We start from the raw sequence: 23049 nt of genomic DNA on the forward strand, positions 1-23049 counted from the left end.
ATACTTCCATTCATGTCCTGTCTCCTTTCTGTTGGACACCTGATTTTGTAGACCTGTTGCTCAAATCCTGGCTTGAGGGCCAGTCTCTCTTTTTCAGGTAGCTTTGCATATCTCGTTCCTAATGCATCTTTTGTTTATTAGTTTAGCTCTCAGAGGACAACCTTGTTTATCTAATTCCAGGTTCTTGGGGGAGAGGCATCTTGTTTCCCCAGGTACTGTTTATAGCTGGCTTGGAGGATCACAAAGAGAGGCAGGAAATCCAGTCAGGAAGTGAGAGCAGAAACCCCAATATGGTAACTCAAAGGCCGCCATTCTTTTCAATTATTCCACCCTGTTGTCCCCACAAGTCCCCCAAAGATTAAAAAACTGTTGGTGTTTTGCCATTTATTCTTTCATCTGCGAGATTGCTCCTTGCACCTGGAAGCAGCAACATTGAAATCCGTGGTTGGATTACATGCCTGAGGTTTTGGTCCAGAAATTATGGTCTCTTTACTCATAGGCTTCAGTCAATTAGTTACTGTTTATTGAACATTACTCTTGAGGATGGGAATTGGCGTAACCAAGCCATTTCAGAGCCCTCGGGTCCTAAGTGGCCTTCGATTAGGGGATGGCTATGGGAGTAGCAAGAGGAATTGATCTCTTCTCCTGACATGGATTGACAAAGGGTGGCCTGGTGCCCTGGGTCTTTGCTTCTTCCTGTAGACAGCTGAACTCAGTTGATAAAAGAGAGAGACTTTGGGATTCTGAAGAAACTAAATATTGTAGGGCCTGAAGATTGGAACTCAACTAGCATAGCTCTCTTGTGTTATAGATGGAACCAAGGTCCAGAGAGCAGTGACTTGTCCAAGTCTACACTGCCAGTTGGAGAATGAGCCATAATAGAGCCCAGCATTCTTTCTGCCAGCCTGTGCTACCTCCCAAAAGAATGGCAGCCCAGCTTCACGGAGTAAGAGGTGGATTGACCACTGGGCAGTGCATTAGTCCTGAAGCGATGTAGGATAGCACAGTGTTAATGATGATTGTTCTCTAGACGTTTAAGAATATGTATACTTGGTGGGGGTATAGCTCAGTGGTAGAGTGCAAGCTTAGCATGCAGGAGATCCTGGGTTCAATCCTCAGTACCTCCATTAAAAATAAATGAATAAATAAAAATAAATTAACCTAATTAATTTCCCACCAAGGCCCAAAAGAAACTCCCTCAAATTAAAAAAAAAATTAAAAATACGTATGCTAAATACATACAGACCTGCAAACCCCTGATGTGGCATGCATCAGACATGGATGGTCCTATGATGCTAGATACTCTCAAACTAGAGTAAGAGCCAGTCTGCAGTGAGGAGAACTGACTAATTCACTCTGCCTCCTGGCTTGGAGCTCTCGTACTCCCATTAGCTGCCATCTTGAGGACTGTAACATCCCATAGAAGTGCTTTTGGAGCAGAGGTATGTATCTGGTTATCTCGCCTGAGAAAGAGCCTGGGAGAAAGAGTCTGGCTTGACCCTGGGGAGCTAGGATAAGGGAGCTCACCTTAACAGTGAGTATATGCCCAGCACTGAGCTGCTGGTACAGGGGAGCGTGGGAGTAAGAACATGAGCTTTGCGGTTCAAGCCAAGCTCCTCTCCTTGTGTGCCGTGGGGCAAATCATTTCAACTTCTCTGTGTCAGTTTCATCATCTTAAAATTGGATGAGTAATTCCCACTTAAAAAAAATTTTTTTAAATTTTTTTTGTGGGGGAGGAAATTAGGTTTATTTACTTATTGGAGGTACTGGGGATTGAACCCAGGACCTCGTGCATGCTAAGCACGCACTCTACCACTGAGCTATACCCTCCCCCCAAGTAATTCCCACTTTTGCAGGATCCAAGGAGGTGACATATGAAAAGAGCCCGCCACCATGCCTGGTACAGAGTAGATGCCCAGTGATTGTTCACATGCCAGTGGAGATGATTATACACGTGATCTATGCTCTACAGTAGATTTGGGTGGGGGGTGCCAATCTGTGAGCTCCTTGAGGGTTTGTATTCTTGGGTCAGGGCCTGTTATATAGTAGATTGAATGTGCACTGGGGTCTGGGGTGGGCTGGGGTGGTGAGGAGGTCAGCCTGGCTGGAGCAGAGGGTTTGTGTTAGGGAGAAAGGCTGAAGGGCTTGGCCTCAATTCTGTTGGCAGTTGGGGAGTCATTGAATTAGGCACCTCCAGTCTGGGATCTGGTACCTGTGAGTAATTGAGCCAGGCCTCAGAGGCAATCTTGTTGCTGCAGAGTGAGATGGAAAGTTTTAATACATGTGAAAAATTGCTCTGTGGTCCTGGTCCCCTGTCCCTTTAGGGCGCTCCAAAGGCTAAAGGTTGGTCCCACTGTCATTGGCTGAGCAGGCACTGTGCCCAGTCAGAGCCTCACAGCCACCCCACCCTCCAGCCCCCTCCCTTCCCTCTGCGTCATTTTACAAGTGAAGAAGCTGAGGCTGGACATCAGGGAGTACCTGCCCTGGGATTATATGGCTAGTAAGTAGCAGAACTGGAAGCACTGGCCTCACCCACTGTCTGAGCTCTTGCACCCAGATGCTTGCCTGCCCCACCTGGTGGGTGGGCCCTCCGTTCAATCTTCCAGCAAATGCTCACCCTGAGCCCTGACTCCCCTTCCCACGTGTCCCTCTGGCTTTGCACTCAGCCTAGAGGATCCTCCCCTCACTCAGGTCGCTTCTTGGTTCTGCCACCTGAGGACAGAGCCTGTGATGTGTTCATCTATGTCTCCTCCGCAGTCCACCATGGGAGTGGGGGTGGGGGAGGGAGGGCCAAGAAGGAAGAAGACAAAAGGGGACAGGAAGGCTGCTTCGCACACTTGTTGGATTCTTCCAAGTTCCCTGGTCCTTCTTTCTCCCCTTCCCCACCCCCAACACACCACACACACACACACACACACACACACACACACACACACACAGACTTCTTAGGGAGGAGCAGCTGGAGGGGCGTGGTTCCGATTTCACTCCTTTGCTTGGTCCCCCCAAAGCTGTCCCTATTCCATTCTCTTCTCTTGTCCTTCCTTTGTCTCCGTGGGGGCCTCACAATGGAGAAGGCAGACCGATGTAGTAGAAAGGAGCCCAGCAGCTGACTCACTCTCTCAGCCTCATTCTCTTCATCTGGAAAATAAGCAGGTTGGACCAGGCAATTGGCAAAGCCTTTTCTATGTTGTTAATAATACCTGGCATTTGTCTGCTGGGTTCCAAAGGGCTTAATCATCCCAACAGCCCTGGGAGGATTGGCCTTGTGTGACAAGTAGGGAGACTGAGGCTCAGATTCCAAGCGGGGAGGTGACTTGCCCGGGTCACGGGGCTGGTAAGTGGCAGAGCCAGTATCTGGGGCTTGGTCTGTCTGGGTTTGACAGACCCTGCCCACAGCTGCTGGCTGACTCTCAGCCACTCGGAGAAATGCTTCACTCCTCACCATGACCTGCTAGGCCCCACATGGTGGGTTCCTGGCATCTGTTCAACCTCACCTCCAACTACTCTTCCCCACTGCTCATGCCACCCCAGCCACCCTGTCCTTCTCCCTGTCCCAGCAATGGGCTAGGCCCTCCACCATCGCATGTCCTTTGCACTGGCTCTTCCCTCCGCATGAAATACCCTACCCCCCATTTTCATGATGTCTATTAGGTCTCAGGGCCACTGCATAGGGCATAGAGAGAAGAAAAGTAGAGAGCATATGCTGATGGCTGTTTTTTTTTTTTTCTCTGTCTTTCTCTTTCAGATCTGATGGTGAGAATTCCAGAACAGTCAGGTCAGTACCTCCTTTCTTTAGTAGTAGTTGGGAGAGGGGGCAGGGACTAGGGTGGGGCCTCTGGTTTGTTACTTCGGGATCCATGGGAGGGGTGGGGGCCAGCTCCAGGGGTTTTGTCCCATTGGTGTTAGGGGTGGGGATGGAGTAGATTGGGAGGGCCAGGGTGAATGTTGCAAGTGTGGGGAGGGGGTTGAAAACCGTTCCTTAGTCTTTTCTGCCCAACTGGCTGAACACTGGAGGGGCTCATGGGAGCTGCCCACAGGTTAAAGCCAACTTGCAGAGAGATTGGCTCTGGACCCAACCTCATCTCCCAAGAGAAGAGGACATGATAGAAGTGGGGCTTCCCTTGTCTGGTGTTTGTGCTCTTCCCTGAACTACGGTAGCCCTGAGTAGTGGGATTTGGATGGACTTTCAATGTGACACATTCTAGACATTAGAAATATACATGATGATAAAGTGCAACTTTTTTTTGCATGCTTGGTGAAAAAGGCTTACAAGCCTCAGTAAGTTTTCAGGGTGTGACCAATCTGTCATTTGAGGAAGTGAGGGTAAAACTGAGGTAGACACAAGGACTATTAGTGCATTTCTCAGGCCTTAACCCATCAGAAGCTTCATGAAAACACAAGTGTCAAGGATAGGGACTATATATGGGAATGATGGTGGGGCTCAGGGTAGGGTCCAGTCAGCCAGCATCCAGGCCAGGGGTGATGGGCTGGGCCTCTGAAATGAGATGGGTCCAGGCAGCAGGGTGATGAGATGGGCACACTCGGTCCCAGACAGGGCTGCGACTGACACATATGACACATGCACGAACAGTAGAATCCACTGAGTGGACCAGTTGGAGGAATGATCCCTTTCTATGGGGCTCTGGCAGGCCCTCCCCAGGGTTCCCAGCTCAGTGAACAGAGCACAGGTTGAATTTCAGCCCCGACTCATGCCCTTTTGGCTGTGAACCCTTGTGCAAGGCACAGCTTGCCTGGCCATATGCAGCAGCCCAAGTCCTGGCATCCAGGCCGTAGATATGGGAGGAGGGCAGAGGATCCCAGCACACAGACGGAGGTGCGTCATGAGACATGCTGTGTCCTAGCATCCCAGGCAGGGGGTATGGGATGAGCCCGATGTCCCAGTGGGCAGCCAAGGAGTATGGTCTGGGCATAGCCTGTTCTAGCATTTGGGAAGGCACTAGTCTAGCAAAGGACACCAATCCTGATTCCCCACTGTGGGTTTGGAGAGAGGTAACTTGGGTTGACTCCAGAGCACAGGCCCCCAGGCACCCCCTGTGAATTTGCCTTCTTCTTGTCAAGGAACCCAGCTGAAGGCGTCTCTAGCTCTTCCCAGCAGGTGAGTGCCTAGGACATATAGCTCAGAGTGTTTCATAATGATCATAAACATAAATCACATGATGACATACGTTGGGCCTTTACAACTCACAGAAGTTGTCAGGGCCTTTCTTTTGTTTGATCCTCCCAATGACACGGTAGGCGGAACCTGGCCTGGCCTTATCATCATCATTTTACAGTTGAGGAAACTGAGGCTCGGGCTGGTTATGCATTTGCCTATAGCCCCACCCCTAATTTATGGTGGAGCCAGGATTCAAATCCAGGTCTGTCTGGCACCAAGCCCAGAGCCCTGCCCACGCCATCCCTGCAGAAGCCCTTGACAGCCTTGCAGTTAATAATAGTCCCCCTCAACCTCATCCTAATATTAGTAATCATAGCAGTTATCATTTGCTCCTCACACATTAAGAACTCTGAACGTGATCTTCTTTAATGCTCACAACAGCTCAGTTAGACATGGATTGGGATCCCTGATTTACAGATAAGGAAGATGAGGCTCCCCAGGGGGTCAGTCCCTTGCCCAGGGAAAGAAAAGCAATGGGGGCAGGGTGGCATCACTCTGACTCATACCCTGGGCTGTCTGCTTCCAAAGGTGGCATTTGTTTTACAAAGATGTACTTCCCGACATTCATCCTGGACCCACAGTCAAGGAGACAACAGTGGCCTTAAGGACTCAGCAGTTGGGGAAGCAAGGGTCACCCTTGGGCTGCACAAGGGACCTAAAACAGCACTTGTGGGGAAAGATCTTGCAAACACAGGAAGAAGATCCTTTAACTTGGAACCAGGGCTGGGTGGGGTCATCTGAGGATGCTCTCAGACCCACATGTAAATTCTTGAGCTGACTTCAGTGAGGGGTCAGGAAGCGGTTCCTGGTAAAGGCGGTGTCTGAGCTGGACTGTGGAGGACTGACACGCAGACTTTGCATAAGGAGGGCATCCCTGGAAATAGAACCAGCAGGCACTGGAAGTGAGGAGGGGCTGGGGGGGGGGGGCAATTAATTGGGCTAAAACAGATCTGGCCAGGAAAGGAGCAAATGTCAAAGTTCAGAATGCTGGTCTTGTGGGGGCTGAGTCACAGCCATCTGTCATCAGTGGGTGCCTGGGGAGGCTGGAGGAGAGAGGGTGGGCTTGGCAGCATAGAAGGGGCAGCAACTGGATCTGGGCAAAGAATTCCACTTATGGCTAAGTGGCTTTGACTGTGAACAGATCTGTTTGCTCCCTGGGGCCCCAGGGTCCTCATCTAATAAACATTGTATGTGTGGAGAAGAAAGATTAGGAAGATGGAAGAAACACCAAGGAGGGGAGCTAGGCCTCAGCTGTTGTGGAAACAGGGAGGAGTGAGCAGGATTGGTGGATTGAAAACCACCCGTGGCAGGGCCCAGGCGTGAGGGCTTCCAGGTACGGGTGCCAGAAGAACTGTGGAGTCTAATTAGAGCTGAACAGCTGGTGTTGGGAGAGGGTTGTGGGCAGAGGAAGGTGCCAGGACTTCCTGTAGGTCCATGAGACGTTGTCAGACCTACAGGCACCTTAAAGCCAGGTCCAGAAACAGACTAGCGATGGCTCAATGTCACAAAGCTAGCTCTCAGCAGAGCCTGCTTCCTAGCTGTGTGTTCTTTGCCGAGTCACTTAGCTTCTCTGATCCTTAGTTTCCTCCTCGGTGAAATGGGGACAAGAATTCTGACTTCTCTAGGTTGATGAGAGAACTTAAAGCAATGCTCAGTGTAAAATAGTGGCTCAACATATTATAGTGCCCTCTGCCCTCCCCTAACCCAATCCATCGTCATATACATGAGAGTCAAGCTCAAGAAATGTAGAGAGGCGTAGAACTTGAAACCAGAGGGGCTGGAGGGGCTGATACCTCTGCCAGCAGATGAGGAGGGAGCCCAGGCCCAGAGGCAGTCGCTGCAGTGAGGGTCAGGCTGGAACTCGGGGGGGGGGGGGGGGGGGGGGCTGGGTACCAGGCTGAGGTTGCTAGGCACGCAAGGATAAGAGCCAGAGGAGGTGGCCTGTTGCTAAGGAAGGAGGGAGGGGGTGGGGGAGGCTGCTGACACCCGCAGAGCCAGGGATGTCCCCATGGCAACGGGAGCCGCTGCTGTCGGGAGAAGTGGGAGGAGGAGCCAGCACTGGCTCTGTTCCCAGAGGAGGCCTCCCACTCCGGGCCTCAGTGCCCCCATCTGTCCAACGGGAGTTTGGGTTAGATAATCTCTGAGCATCTTCCTTGTTTTGACCTCCTGGCAATCTGGGGTGGCTGAGATCTCATAGACCTTCTGTGGCTCCCCTGTCTGCATGTCCAAGACACCGCCAGTCCCCAGAGCTGCCCTAGCTGCGTCTGACTCCTCTCCCTGCCTCCTGTTCAGTGCAGCCCTGGTTCCCCAACCTGCCCAGCCCAGTTCCCACCACTTTCTTTGCCTGGAGCCTTGTCACTTACTGCCTGCTGAATGCTCCCTGGGTCTGGGTTGAGGGGGGCCAACTCCAGTCCTGCCCACTCTGGGAAGCCTTCCCCTGTCTGCCCTAGTCCTCCCAGACTGCTTCCTCCTTCCTGGCCCCATCAGTTGGAGCCCCTCCTGCTAGCCTCGGTAACCACTTCTGCAACGCATCAAGTTGCTTCTGAGACCTGGACTTCACACAGGACCCTTGATGGGCACAGATCTTTACAATAAATCTAAGGTGTCATATTGTGAATCTCCATTTTACACATATGCCAGTGCTCTGAGATTTTATGTGGCTTGTCTGGGCTCCCCCAGGTCCTGTGTGGTAGAGCTAGGCTTGGAACTCAGCTCTGTGTAACTGCCGCTACCCCGGGCCTGAGGTGAGGTATGGTTTATCAGCGCTTACTTGGTGAGAGCTAAAGCCCGTATATGCCGGCCACCATGTATTCTCTCATTTCATCTTCACAATAATCCTATAGGGTATATATTCTAGTCACTTTACAGGGGAGGAAAGTGAGGCTTAGAGAGTTAAGGTAATTTACCTCCCAATAGAACTAGGATAGGAATTCAGACCACCAAGCTATACCTGGTTGTATTCCAGAAGCACGTACAGAGCATTCCCTCTGTACCCGGCCTGTGTTGGGTGATCCATGGGGGGATGGAAGCGGGCTTACAGACACAGATGAGCCAGCTCTGGCAAGCCCAATTGGGAGTGTGTTGATGAGGAGAAGCCAGTTGTAAGGACAAGAGGCTGGAGTGGGGAGAACTGGAATCTTGATAGTGGGATGGAGGAGGAGGGAGATGTGGGGTCGGGGGAGTTGGATAATTTTCCCAATTGAGGTACCTTTCCAGGAAGCTCACCAGGGGCAAGAAGGGATAAGGGGTCTTCCCTCCCCTTCCCGTTTGCATTCCCCTGCCCCTGCCTGGCCCAGCCCCAGGAAGTGGGTGACCCCTATGCTGGCTGTGTGCCTGGTTGGCACCAAAATAAACTTGCCTTCTCTCTCTTCCCTTCCCCTCCTCTCTGTCCCCTCTGTCCTGGCTTTAATTAGCAGCCCTGGGGATGAGTCACTTGCCCGAGCCTCGCGGGCAGCACCACTGCGTTCTCAATGTGGATGCGCTCCTGCAGCCTGGTCGCGCCGCGTCTGTGTGGGTGCGAAGAGCAAAGAGCGCAGGGCCATTGCTGACTGCTGGCAGGCGTCCCTGCGCGGCAGGGTGTCTGCAGAGCAGCATCTCTGGTTGCCGCTCATTTGTTTTGGTGTCCACTGAATGTCAGTGTGTGTGTGTGAGAGAGCGTATGTGGCTGTAGCACATATCTGTGGTCGCAAGCATCAGGAAACTAGGGAGCATCTGGGTGAACAAACACAAACACTGTATAATTGCATTCACCCTTCCCTACATAAGAGTTCTTTAGGCGTTTCTGCTTATGCCAGCCCTGCACTTATGTCCCCAATTTTCCCTTGTCTTAGTCTGGGTACATTTTGTTGCAGGGAACAGAAACCCACTCAAATGCGTGGAAGAATAAAGGGTGGGGGGGTTGGAATATTGTGAGCTACATATCACAGAATCTAAGAGTGGTGAATGATGTATAGCCAGGCCTCACACCAACTGAAGGTGGGATCAAGAAGTTAAGGACCAAGATCGCCTTCTCAAGATTGCTTTCTCCCTCCTTCTCTCTCTTTCTGTCTCTTGCTCGCTCGCTCACTCTCGCTCTTGCTCTCTGCATCTCCTGGGCCCGTGCCTTGTCTCTCGCCATCTTTCATGGCTTGCTTGATCCCTGTCATCTCTTTGCCACTGACTCTGCTCTCTGGACTGCCTCCCTCTGCTCTCAGGCAGCCTGATGTGGTCACCAACCTGGAAGCTAAGTGACCTTCCAGCTTTGGGGTCCACCCCATACGACTGCAGCGTTTCTGTCCATCCTTTGGTAACACAAGGTGGCAAGGGGCTGTATGTGGGAGTTGATTCTCCTAGAAGTGGGTGAGGGTACAGGGGAAAATTCTTGGTACTTGGTATTTCTTCTGCAGTGACCATAGCTTTTATGTGTTCACAAGTGAGGTCAGAGCCTGGGGAGCAGTCCGCTCAGAGGCCCATGATTTGTAAGCTTACTCGTCTATCAAGGTTTTGGTTCCTACTCGAATGCACATCGACCTTTGCTCACTGTGCTTTCAGGTTCCATGCTCTTGCATCAAAACGCCCTGTTGTATCTAAAAATTTCCCCTTATTTTGTGCCAAAACAGCTTTTAAGTGCGCAGTGAATATTACCATTGCTCCCAGTGTGCAGTGATTTTCAGAGCCTCAGAACCACAGGCATAATGCTCCTCATGGTACAGCTGCTACCCAAGTTCTTGGTTGTTTCAGGAACTTTCACATTTTATGAGTGTCATGACTGAATTTATAGTTATCTGCAGTATATAATTACAAACACACATTATCAATATGATCAGCTTGACGCTTGAGCTTACTTTTCCATTAATACAAACCCTGCAGTTTTTACATTAATTAAAGAGGGAATTAATGACCGCTTAGACAAGTTTTCACCTATGAGTAAAGAGTTTGGAACCAGCTGTACGTGTAATGACTGTTCTCCAGATGCAGGGGCAAGGCCCATGGCTCTGACCTTGGCCCTGGCCTCACATCCTCTGGCTGAGACTGGAAGCTGCCCCCCATCTCCTTGGGGACCTCCAACTTCTGGCCTGGCACATAACAGGTGCTGTTGTGATTTTTTTTAATAAAATGATTGTTTTCATATTATTGTTCAAGTCATCTTCCACATATAGATGGTAAGCCTGAGTAGGAGAGATCCTGCCAGGCTCAAGGCAGAACCTCCTTCAACTCCTTCAAGTAATAATGGCTTTGATTCAAAAAATGTGTGCTATGTCTCAGGCACTGTTAGGGAGCATTGGACACACATTATCTTGAATCCTCCTGGTGGCTCTGCCAGGTAGGGGTGATTGTATCCACTTTACAGATGAGGAAACAGAAACCTAGAGAGGTAAAGTGACTTGCCTGAGGTCATCCATCCATCCACCCACCCATCCATCCGTCCATTGAGACATTTGTTCACTGCAGGGTGATTTCTTGAGCACCTACTATGTGCCAGACACTGGGCTAAATGAAATGTGGTTGATACAATGATGAATGAGTTTCCTGCTCCGAGGAAACTCACCGTCAGTTAGGAAAACAGATAAGGAAACAGACAATTACACGGGAAGTCTAGGCTGCTGTGGGAACATCTCAGAAATGTACCCAGTCCAGCCTGAGGGTCAGGGAGTCTTCTCCAAGCTGACGTCTAAGCTGAGACTTGGAGGATGAATAGAAGTTAGCCTGGTAAGGGATGGGGGTAGGGTGAAGTGAAGTGGAGAATGTTGTGGGCAGAGCAAGAAAATGTGTGCTGGGGCTGTGGGAGCAGTGTTTGGTACCTGCATTCATGAACAACTATAGCTGTATCTGCAGTGGGATGGGCTATCATGAGGAATAATCTGGAAAGGGGGCAGAAGGTAAATTGGGAGGCTAGGACCAGGACCCTGGTCAGTTAGGCCCAGAACTGAGGCACTGCAGGACCCAGGAACAGAGTTTCCATGCTTCTACACCTGCCTGATCCCAGAGCCAGCCTGGGTCAGCCTGGCCAGTGGTGGGCTGGGATTCCAGTGGTCACAGTGCCCTCTAGTGTCCATCAGTCCATCTTGCAGCCTCCACCTCTGTGGATTGTCTGTCTCCCAACACCTGCTGACTTGTGTGACTACATGCCCTTTGCCAGAATTCTGGGGACACTGGGATGACTAAGGCACAGCCCCTGTCCCTACCGAGCCCCTAGCCCAGAAGAGGCAACAGCATGCGAACAGACAGTGCTGAGAGAAGCTTGAGGGCTTGGGGAAAGGGCACAGGGGAGGGATCGGGCAGGTTCCCAGAGGGCACAACCTCTGAGCAGACTTGTGAGCAACAAGGAGGAGCTAGTGAGGTGGGGAGGTGGCAGTGGGGCAGGGTGGTGGAAAAGGGCCTTTTGAGCAGAGGCAAATTTGAGGGCAGAAAGCGGAGTGTGACAGAGAATTGCAGGCACTTCCATCTCGGGGGAGCACAGATTGAAGATGGGGAGGAAGGCTGAGACCAGTTCGAGGTGAGGCAAGGGGCAGTGCACAGAAGATCCTAGGATGCCTGACACTAGCTCATGGTAGCCATTTGCTGACTGGAATCATATAACGAGCGTCCCTGCTCCTTTCGGGATCACAAACCCAGCTGAGCATCTGATGAAAGCAGTGTTCTCCCTGGCAATGCTCTCTTACTAGTATTTTTCATACAACTTCAGGGGCTTCAGAGACACTTCCCACCCCAGGCCCATCCATGAACCACAGGCTTCCAAATTCCTCTTAAGATAAATACCTGAAACCTTATCAGGGCCTCTGAGGCTCTGCGTGATTGGGCCCCCGCCTACATCCCCCGTCTCGCTTGTCTCCCCTTTGCTTTTTCCACTCAGCCACGTTGGCCTCCTTGCAGTTCCTGGAAATACCACCTCAGGTCCTTTGCCCGAGTTGTTCCCTCTGCTTGGAACACTCTCCCCCTGCTCCTTCTACTTTTTGCCCAGCTTGATTCCATTAGCAATTAAATAATGTCTGTCTCCTCTCTCTTGGATATGAGCTCCATGAGATCAGGACACTGACTCCCCTTAGTCACTGCTGTATCTGGCCCCCAGCTCAGGGCCTGGTTCACGGGATCTGTTGAATATGTGAACAAAGGCCTGCCCTGTGGCTGGGTTAAGCTCCTCACCCCTAACTCCTTCTTCCTTTCAACCCCTCGGGGGTTATCGCATGAGTCTACCTAACAGGTTCAGATATGTATGAATTCCAAGAGTGGCTCAGATGAAGAGATATCTTCGTAGAAATCTTCCCCTGCCTGAAACAAACAGGCTTCCAAGGAGCCTCCCTTGCCTCCCCGGGAGAAGGCTCATACCTTCTCAGGCTCAAGCTGAGACTCTCCAGCATGTGCATAATTCCTCTCTCACTGAAACCTCACAAGAATCTGTGAAGTAGGATGTTGCCGCTCATCTTTTGCCGAAGAACAAGCTGGGCCTCCGAGGCGTCACCCAACTGAAAAGTGGTAGAGCTCTGACTTGTACCCAGCTCTGCCAGACACCAAAATGTTATTAGCTCTTTGTCTCAACAGAGAGGGGAAGGGGCTTGCCCAAGGTCACACAGCATCCACCTTAGAACCAGGACTTGAATTTCTGTCTCTCAGCTCCTACCAGGCTGTGGGCCAACTTTGCGGTGGTCCGGAGGGCCTATCTCTCCCAGCAGCTTTGGCTTTCTTGAGAGGAACCAGCTGCCCCGGCAGGGAGGCAGGAAGGCAGGAAGGCTGGCCTGTTGCCTGTCAGCTCCAATTCCTTCTAGATCACTGGCCCCCTGGCCCCTCCCAGGGCTGCCTTCTGCTCAGAACAGCCAGGAGCCTGGGCTCTAGGGCCGTGAAAGGACAGGAGCACTCTGTGCTGGATCTGGGGTACTCTTCAGGAACCCTGCATCCTTCCCATCCTCCACATCCTCTCTTTTCTCCAACCCCCCACATAAGGAGGAGAGAGAGATTACTGTGGTAGGTCAGTGGGGAGTCAGGACACCTGGATTCTAGTCCGACCAGCTGTATGAACTTTAGTAAGACTTTTTCCCTCTCCAGGCCTCAGTTTCCCCCTGTGTAAAATCAGATGAGGCAATTTCCTTAGAAGAACAGCCTCTTGATTGTGGATGGCATTTCTTCTGATTTGTGCTTTTCTCTTCAGGGAGTATTTCTCTTAGCCAGTCCCGAAAACAGTGCAGGAGAGATCGAGAGCTTATTGTGATGGTCAAGAATATTGGCTGGGGCATCATCTTGATTTCCCCAAATGGGTGATTTGCATTTGACTTGGTCCGGAACATGCCAGCATAACCACCCAACACAGTCTCTTTGACTGTGTGGAAGATGAGAATGTTTGTGCAAAGCATCTATGGAAAGGTTTCTGTATTCAGAGGCAAAGTATGACCAAGGGGACAGATTCCAGATTTGGGAATGGCCAAACCAAGTCCTGATGTTGGAGTTCTGCCACTTAACTAGCTCTATTACCTGTGCCAAGTTACTTAATGTTTCTCTGTCTCAATTTTCTCTTCGGGAGAATAGGGCTAGTGACACACACTTGACAGGATGCTTGGGGGAGAATCCCACAGAGGTGCACGGAATGAGCCCAGCCTGAGGTTTGGCCCAGAGGCCTCACTTTGAGCTCTCAAAGCTGCTTCCTCTTACTAGGAGTTCCCAGCCCTCTTGAGGGAGCAGGGAAGGAGCAAAGTTTCCAGTTGCAGCCTGGCCTATAGCCCAGCAGGCCTGGCCCCGCCTCCTCGGTTCCTCCTTCTAGGGAAGGGCTGGGGAGGAGGGGGTGGTGACACGGTGGAGGTACCGCCCTGGCCAGGGGGCCTGCCCTCGGGACAGGTCCAGACCCATGGAGCCCCCCGGGAGGAGCAGCAGGTAGGAACCTGGCCCCCCACCCCCAACCCTGCAGCCTGATCCCCCTCCCTTCCTGCCCAGGCCTGGACCTGGTCCCTGGGCTGCTGATTCAGCAGCCTCCTGGCTTCCTGGTTCCTGGCTCCCCTCTTGGACTCTTGGAGGCCTTTGGCTGGGAGGACGGAACCAGCTCGAGTGGGTGAGCCCACGGGCATCTGGGTGCCCAGCTCTGCGAGGACCCTGGAGCCCTGAGCATTGCAGTCTGGGGCCCACCAGGGGCGTGATTGGTGGCTGCCCTGGCATGCTAGCCTGGCACTGCAGGGCTGCCTGCAGCAGCTGAGATTCTTTGATACCAACATCCCAGCAGTCTGAGGGTCTCCAGAGTCTCAGGTGTAATGAGTCAATGACTTGAGCCTGTGACTGGCACCTAGATGGCACTTGAGAAACAGTCGTTCTGATGATGACGGTTATTCCAGAGTCTCTGATAAGGAAGAGTATCAGAGTCCAGGAGTCTCTGTAAGGTTCTTAAGATGCAGGCATCCTCCAATTGGCAGTGAGGGAGATAGTGGGCAGCTGGCCTGGCCTGCAGCCACCTCTCCTGCCCTTTACTCGGGCTCTTGAGTGGCCAGGCCCTGACCACAACCTGCCTTCAGGGGCTCGTGGGGGACAGGGGCTGGCTGACCTGGCACTCACTCCCAGCATCTGCCCTGCGCTGGGTAAGGCAGGGACTAGGCCCTCAGCCTCGGCTACCCTGCCATCTCTCCTCCCCCTTCCCACTCTCTGGACTTTAATCACGGGAAGCAGGAGGCAGAGGGGCCTTTGGACCCTGCACTAGGGATGGGGGCACAGCGCTGGGGGGCGGAGCCTGGGCCCGGCCCCAGGCTAGGGGCGCAGCACCGGTCTTGGAAGCCAAGAACCACCCCTTCCTAGGGCTCGCTGGGCCCCACCCGGCCACTCAGCCCCGAGTCCCATCCTGTCACCAAGACCACTGAGACCTTGTCAGCTCTCCTCCGCCCTCGCCTCTCCTCTCCTCGGCTCTGGCACTCTCTGCCTCTCCCTGTCTTCTCTCTGTGTCTTTTGTCTTGCCCTTTCTCTGTCTTCCTCTTTCTCTGTCTTTCTCCTTTTCTGTCGCACCCTTTCCTTGTCTCTTTCGGTTTCTCTCTGTCTCCCTCCCTCTCGTCCCCGCAGTGTCTCCTGCAACCCCCACTCCAGCCTGGGTTCTTTCCCACCTTTGGACCCGGAGCCTCTCTCTTCCCCATCCTCCCCTCCCTTCTTATGAGGGGTCTTCACTAAGGGGGCCCCCCTCCCCATCCACCTTTTCCCTTTCTCTTTCATCTGTCCTTTCCCCTCCCATTTTCCCTACCCGTGTGGCGTCTGGTGTGAGGAGGGCTCCCTTCCCCCTTCCTTACTGTGGTGTCCCAGTGTCTCCGTGGCCAAGGTCCCCACGGAGTCACCTGGAGCACAGGAGGCCCAGCCCAGCTCTTTCGTCTCTGCTGCCCCCTGTTGTCGTTGTGTTCTGTTTGTGGTTCGAGTGCCGTCCTCTCTTTCTTGACTTTGTGGTTTTTTCTTTTTTTCTTCCTTCCTTCCTTCCTTCCTTCCTTCCTTCTCTTCCTCCTACCCTTCTTCCTTCCCTCCTGCCTCCCACCCCTCCTCTTCCATCCCCTCTCCTCTACCACCCATTCCTCCCAGTCTTCCCCTTTCCCCTACCCCGACTCACTTTCACCTCCTTGTCCCCATTCCCCACCCTGCCTCTCCCCTCCCTCCCGGTCTCTCTCTCTCTCTGTCTCTCTTTCTCTCTCTGTCTCTCGCTGTCTCTCAGGTCCACAGCGTCTCATACTCTACACCAGTATTGCTGTCCTACTCAGGTCCTTGACTCCATGAAGCTTACCCCCTCAGGCAGGCTGGCAGAGAGCAGGTAAGAGCTAGACCCACCCCTCTCCCCATCCCTCCCCCCTCCAGACAAATATGACTATCATTGCCAGCCCCTCCCCTATCTCCCTTCAAGCCCCTGGAGTGATTGTGGAATGGGTGTCTGAGCGGGTGAGGAGAGTGACTGGAGGACCAGGCCAGGAGATCAAAGAGGATGTTCACAGTCTGTGTGTAATCTGTCCTTCCTTAAAAATTCTCCTCGAGATACCCTCCCCACCATGCGGGAGTGGTTGGTCCTAGAATATGTAACATTTGAGCTGTTTTGAGGGATGAGTAAGAGTTTACCAGTTGGAGAGGATAGGGAAGGGTGTTCAGGCCGAGGGAACAATCTGCCTGCACTTTTGGAGAACAAGATTCTTTCCAAGTTAATTTGAAAACACATTTTACGTTTTCTGATTATAATGCAATAAAATGAAATAATATTAACAGCCACAGCAAAAAGGCTAGGCCCATTTGAGAATATAAAAATGCTTGTGTTAAGGAGGAGATAAGAATGGAATTTATGGACTATCTAGAATTAATGTCAATGAGAATATTATGGATCAAAACCTATAGGTTGTGACCATGGGGGTTCCCAGAGGAAAGCGTGTAGTCTAAATGTTTTTATTAGAGAACAAGACAGTTGAAATTAAATGACCTACTTATTCCACTCAAGGATCTAGAAAAAGAACAACCACAAGAAAGCAGAATCAAGGAATTACTATAGACAAACCCAGAGCAAAATGAGATACAAAGCAAAAGGTTTGATAAACTAAGAGGTGGTTTTTGAAAAGACCAGTAAACTAGACAGGACATCCTCTGGCAGATATGACTGAGAAAAAAAACAAGAAAACATAAATAAAATAAGGCATGATGAAGAGGGTTTAACCACAGATTCTGAGGATATGAAAAAAATCCTAAGAAAATGCTTTGTATAATTTTATACCAATAAATGTGAAAATCTAGGTGAAATGAGTAGTTTTCTAGGAAAATATAAATTACCCAAATCACTTAAGGAGTAGCAGAAAACCTCAATAGAATAGAACAATGTAGAAAAAATGTAAAAGATGGTCAAAATTTTCTCCTCAGAAATGATACCAGGCCCAGTTGGTATTATGGAAGCCAATCTTGAAAGATCAGATAATAGGGAAAGAAGGAAAGCTTTCTGGTTCATTTCAGAAGGCTGGTATAATTGGACAGGTTTAGGCTGAAAAAAAAGAAAGGTATAGCCTAATCTCACATATTAATAGAGCAACACATATTTTAAATTACAGATTCTCTGTCTGAACCCATCAGTATCTTAAAAGAAGTCTGTATCATGACAAATGAAGGTTTGTCCCAGGAGTGCAGGGATTGTTCAAGCTTAGGAAAGCTGTGACTAATTGATTACACTAATAGTTATACGATCTTTTCTTTTTAATCTATCTCTATAAATGCTGAAAAATAATTTTATAAAATCACACATCCTTTCTTGATTTAAATACCCTTAGTAAGTGCCTTAGTTAGCTCTTGCTGCATTGGAGTAACTTGTTAAACAGCAACAGGTAACTAGTACAGTAAGCTAGAAAGGAAAACTTCCTTAACTTGGTAAAGAGTTTTTATCAGAAACCAAAGACAACAATGAAGTGCTAGATAAATTTCCATTAAATTCAGGAACAAAACAAGGATGTCTGCTATCACTGTCACTAACCAACATCTTTCTGGAAGTTTTAACCAATGGGATTCAAAAAAGAAATAAATGGTATAAACATGAGAAAGAGTCAGAATTAGCATTATTTGAAAATGATATGGTTGTCTACTCTCATTTACAAAGAGAGTAAATGGAAGAATTATTAGAACTAATAAGCAAATTCAGTGAGATGGGTAGATACAAGATATACACCCAAACCATTAGCTTCTTTGAATACCATAAAGAATTAATTAGAAGACATAATAAAAAAAAAGATTCCATTCACAATAGCAAAAAATAAAATACAATTCTAATTTACAAGAAATCTAAAATACTTTTCTGTAGAAAACTATAAAATACCCTCAAAGGCTATAAGAAGACTGAATAAATCCAGAGTCATATCCTATTCTTGGATGGGAAGAATTCAGTATGATTTAGAATGACATTTTTTCCCCCAGTTTGATCAAAAGGTTCAACGTATTTCTCATTAAAATTTCAGTGGTATTTTCTTTGGGAATTGGGCAATTGGATTTTAAAGTTCATTTGGAAAAGTAAATGCCCATAAATTACTAAGAAAATTTTGAAAACAAGGAACAATGAAGGAGGACTTGCCTTATTAGATACAAAAACTTACCATAAAGCTGCAGAAATTACAAATAATATATCATCGCAGAAATAGAGGAATACATAAATGGAACATAATAGAGAATTTAGAAACAAACCCATATATTCATATAGAAATTTAATTTATGACAAGGAATACATTTCAAATCAGTGGAGTATCAGTATATAGGATGGGACTATTAGCTACCATTTGGGAAAAAATTAAGTTAAATCTCTGCCTCATACAAAAACGAAGTTTAAAAAATAAAGCTATAAAAGTACCAGAGGAAAATCTAGAATATTTTTATAACTGGGTGGAGAAGCCTTTCTGAGCACGACTTAAAAACTCAGGAGCCATAAAGAGCAATCATTTCAACTATATTAAAGTGAGGAACTGTGTAGAGAAAGCGACTGTATACAAAGTTAAAACAGACAAGGGGAAAGTATTTGCTATATAGACATCAGGCAAAGGTTAATATCTCTTTCTATATCTATAGCATCTCCTAGAAATCAGTAAGAAAAAGGTGCACACCCCACTTAAAATGAAGAAATAACATGATTTGACAATTCAGAGAAGTAGACACGTAGCTAATGAATGAGAAAGGATGGTGAAGCTTACAAATAGCTAAAGCAATGTAACTAAAACAACAATGAAGTACTAATTTTAAAGTACCCAAATTTAAAAGATTGAAAGGATTGTAAGCAAAATGGAACCTCTCATATCCCTTGATTAGAGTGCAAATTGGTCCCATTTTCTTGTGGGACCAATTTGTTAGCTTCCGCCAGAATCTTCAATGTGTGTATACTTCCAAGCTGAGAACTATGTCTTGGAGCTAGGTTTCTCTAGAGTTTTTACTACTAGATAGACCCCAATTTGGCCAGCCAGAGGCCTGTTCTAAAACATCTCAACTGCAAACATAAGCTAGATTGTGCAACTCTTTATCACATGCCCTTGTAGGATAGCATTCTCCACCAACTCTTAATGGAAAGCTTGCATGGTGTATGCTTCTCTAATAAAGACAGGATTATATGAGAAGGAATAATCTTGCTTTTTAGCCAATCTGTTAAAATGTTACACAGCTGGGGAAAGAACATTTACCTGCATTTTAAACAAAATGTGCATTCCTTTGCCCAGCAATTCCACTTTTAGGAATCTTTCCTTCAGAACTACTTTCAGACATGTGCAGAGATGTTCACTGCAGCATTGTTTATAATAATGAACAATTAAAACAACCTCCACGTCCATCAGTAGGGAACAGCTTTTCCTTCATGATCTGCCCATACTATGGATTACTCTGTAGCAGATCAAAAGAAAAAGATATATTTCTATATACTGACATGAAAAGATCTCCAAGACTTATTGTCATATTAAAAAAACAAATTTTAGAACAGGGTTTATAGTATGTTCCCATTTTTGTAATGAAAAGAAAAACCCCCATAACAACAAGGAAAACATATTGTATGTACTCTGTCACAATTTTAAGATTACTGGCCTTTTTTCTTGGTCCCGTTTCCTTGCTTTTAATAACTCGTTTCCCTCCTCCACTATACCTTTTTTCCAATATCCACCTGTTCAGATGTTGCTTTTCCTTTTAATAACTAGCTCAAATACCACCTCATTTATTTAGTAAGCATTTGTCTTGCCTGCTCCCAGTTAGACGTTGTGCTGAATATTGGTGGGATATGGAATGAACCATATCTGGTCCTACAGTCAGGGAGCTCAAGTCTGGAAGGGAGAGAGACACATAGACAATGACAGCATGGTGTGGTTTGGGATGGAACAGAAGTAGGTTCAGAGGGCTGCCAGAGGAGGAGTACCTAACCCCATCTGTCCCCTACAGGGGGGAACATGTACCCTGAGTCTTGAGATAGTAAGAGCTTTCCTTTATCCCCGAACCCTGCCGGGAATAGTTACCCACTTTTGGCTCTTCCAAGCAGGATGACCTATTAGGGGAAGACGACTTGAGTCAGCCCCTTTATTCAAGTCCAAGTCTGGCTACTCACCAGCTCTTGACTTTCAGCAAGCCTCTGAGCCTCTACTTCCTCATCTGTGTAATGAGGATAACACCTGTTTACCTCTCAGGGCTGATTTTAGGATTGGAGGTGATACATGTAAAACTCCTGGGTGACTATCAACTCTTGAAAGTAGGGACTACCCATGTCTTGTTTTCCTCATAGCTAGTGTGTAGCACTGGATTGGATTGGATCTGAAAGCTGTACGTGTCAGGCTGGTTCTGCAACAAAGGATGGTGGGGCTTTGGGATGAGGAAGCTGAGAATAGTATATGGGGTAGAGGGGATTGAACCATAAGTAGAGAGAACCAGATTCTTGGTCTTGGCATGAAGGTGACATAGGAGAGAAAATAAAAGTAGGTGGCCCTGGGAAATGGAGCCCAGGCAGGGCATTCTGGCCCTGGTTCTTGGTCCTTTTCTGCTACTGATGCCACCTCCCAAACTCACAGTCCAGGGCAGGGAAGCGTGGTGGACCAATACTTGTGTTGGGGCCAACATGTCTCAGTTTCAATCCCACCTCTGTCACCCACTAACTGGGTGACCTTAAATAACTCACTTCGCATCTCTGAACCTAGTTCCTAAAAAGAACACAATATCACCAACATCATGGGGTTTCTTTATTGAGGAGAAGGAGAAATCATAAATAGAATTCACCTTGTTGAGTGCCTGGCCCATAATGAGTACTCTGAAAAGGGTAGCTATAATTAGTTTTCATTTCAGGAGACACTGATTGAGTTGTGCTGTGGCCAGGGCCTATGTTGGGTAATGATTCTTGCTTTCCACAAGTTCCCAGTCAGTAGGGGAGACCGATGAGGGCTATGACAGAGGAGAGCACAGGGAACTTTTGAAGCCCAATGGAAGGGATCTTGTCTCACCTAGGGCTGGTGCAGGTCAACTCAACCTAAGAGCTGAATCTTAGAGGATGAGTAATGGGTAGCCAGGGACAGAAGGGCAAAATGTGGAAGAACGTTTCAGGCAGAAGGAACAGCATATGCAAAAGAATCTGGATATCAGTGGGTAGGGCCAGAAGTTAAGAGCCTGGGTTGCATGGGTCCCAGATGGCTTCAGGTGGTCCATGAACCTCCCGAAATTTAATGCAAAATGTTGTGTGAGTATACCTGTGTGCATTTTCTGTTGGGGAGATGGTCCATGGCTTGCATTAAATGTGTAAGCAGTCTTGTGTTCCTCTAAAAATGGTTAAGGACCAACGTTGCTGGTGACGAAGTATCCCGTGAATGGATTCTAAATAGGAGAGAAATTTGGTAAAAATGTATGTTTCATAAATATCACATTAGCAGTCAGTATGAAAAATGGATTGTCTGCATGGAGGCTAGCTGGAAGGCCCAAACTGGAGTATTGGCATGGGAGAAATGGATTTGAGCAGGGCTCCTGTGTTGCATTACTCCAGTGGGCCCCACTCACAAAGAAACATTTTAATTTCAGATTATAGAATTGAAATCCTTTGAGAGTTATTAATGAGCTAGACCCAAAAGAAGGTGAGAGAAAGGGTGGAGGCAAGGATGAGTTGGTGTCAGCAGAAGGCCAGGGGGACACGATCCTGAGTAACAGTGCAGGAGGAAAAGGGAACCTCTGTGAATATTCACCTCACACCCAAAGTCCTTGGTCTCAGGTGCAATCACTAACTTCCATCCTACTCCTGGTTCTCGGAGATCCTGAGTGACACGGGAGACACTTCTCTACAGATTTTGGAAAGGAATTACTTCTGGTTTGTGAGTCAGGTACTTTTCTGAAGAAAGTAGTGTTCGAGCCAGTCGTCTGAGGTCCATAAAGATTTTGAGAGGTGGAGATGGGAGAGAGTCTCTGAGAGTGTACACGAAGGCCTGGAGCTGAGAGATGGTGAGACTAAACTTAGCTGGAGGGTGCAGAAGTTAGACATGCCTCAAACAGCTGTCTGGGGAGCCCGGGCTGCTGCTGCTGCTGCTTTTTGTGGCAGGCAACTTCTTTTTTGTGGTAGGCAGCTGGAGAGCCAGGAGCAGTTCTTGAGGAGGGAAAGTGACATGATCAAATTAGCATTTTAGAAGAAAGGGAGATGAGGGAGGAGGCTGTTGCAGTGGTCCAGGAGAGGTAAGCTAAGGTACTGGCCATGGGGATAGAGCAGAGGAGGTGGATTTGAGAGGTGATTGGGGGAGCAAGAGAGGACTGGAGTCAGAGACTGAATAGATAATGGAGGTTGGGGTGAGGGGCAGGTGGAGATGACCGATGTGGGGAGTTCACATGTTCAGGCCTGGCAATGGATTCATTCATTCAACAAATATTTACTGAGTGCTAGACACTGTGCTGAGCATTAGGGATATAACACTGAACAAAACAGATGCCTGTCCTGATGGAGCTTATGGTGGGTGAGACAGATAAATAAACAACTAAATATATAGAATGTGTCTGGTGCCACACCTATCTGGGGGATGAGTTCCAGCTAGTGCAAAGGCCCTGAGGCAAGCATGTGCTTGTTACGTTTGAGGGACAGGCAGGGAGACCAGCATGACTGGAGAAAGAGCGAGCAATGGGCGAGAAGAGTAGATGATGAGTTAGCGGGGCCAGATCATGTGTAGCCTTTTAGAGCTCGTTAGGGAAGAGAATCAGCAGGATTTGGTGACTGAGTTGCTAAGGGAGCAGGAAGAATGTAGGGTACCTCCCAGGTGTGTTTTGGGCTTGGGCCACTGGGTGAGGATGCCTTTCACCAAGGTGGGAAATGCAGGACAGGCTTGCAGTGGTAAGATGTTGAGTTAGAGGTCCCTATGAGCTCTGAGGCCCCTCAGGGCCATCTTAGTGGAGCATCCGGCAAGCATTAGTCTTGATGGGTCTGGGACCAGGAGGGAGATCCATGCTAGAGAGAGAGAGATATGGGG

At 48.8% G+C, this 23049-nt stretch overlaps 1 protein-coding gene and 1 long non-coding RNA gene across 4 annotated transcripts in view; one reads left to right on the forward strand and one right to left on the reverse strand.

The window, feature by feature from the left end:
* The first annotated feature begins 3427 nt into the window (after positions 1-3427).
* IQSEC2 (IQ motif and Sec7 domain ArfGEF 2) overlaps positions 3428-23049 on the forward strand; it is a 51536-nt gene continuing 31914 nt past the window's right edge. Inside the window, exons 1-2 of one of the 3 annotated variants that reach the window (XM_032476045.1) lie at positions 3428-3465; positions 3746-3775. Coding sequence is in view for 2 of the 3 variants with exons in the window: in XM_032476047.1 (XP_032331938.1) it covers positions 13989-14014; positions 15810-15905 (122 nt within the window). In the remaining variant the exon portion in view is untranslated. Of the gene's footprint in view, positions 3466-3745; positions 3776-13860; positions 14015-15809; positions 15906-23049 lie in introns of those variants that run through there. The other 2 variants (XM_032476047.1, XM_032476044.1) reach the window with 2 other exon arrangements.
* LOC116662250 lies at positions 4134-21698 on the reverse strand. The gene is made up of 3 exons (XR_004318286.1): positions 21613-21698; positions 17303-17305; positions 4134-4144 (listed from the first exon to the last, which is right to left on the reverse strand). It is a non-coding gene; the product is annotated as an uncharacterized LOC116662250 (long non-coding RNA).

Source organism: Camelus ferus, chromosome X, assembly GCF_009834535.1.
Source record: "Camelus ferus isolate YT-003-E chromosome X, BCGSAC_Cfer_1.0, whole genome shotgun sequence".
Classification (NCBI taxonomy): Eukaryota; Metazoa; Chordata; class Mammalia; order Artiodactyla; family Camelidae; genus Camelus; species Camelus ferus.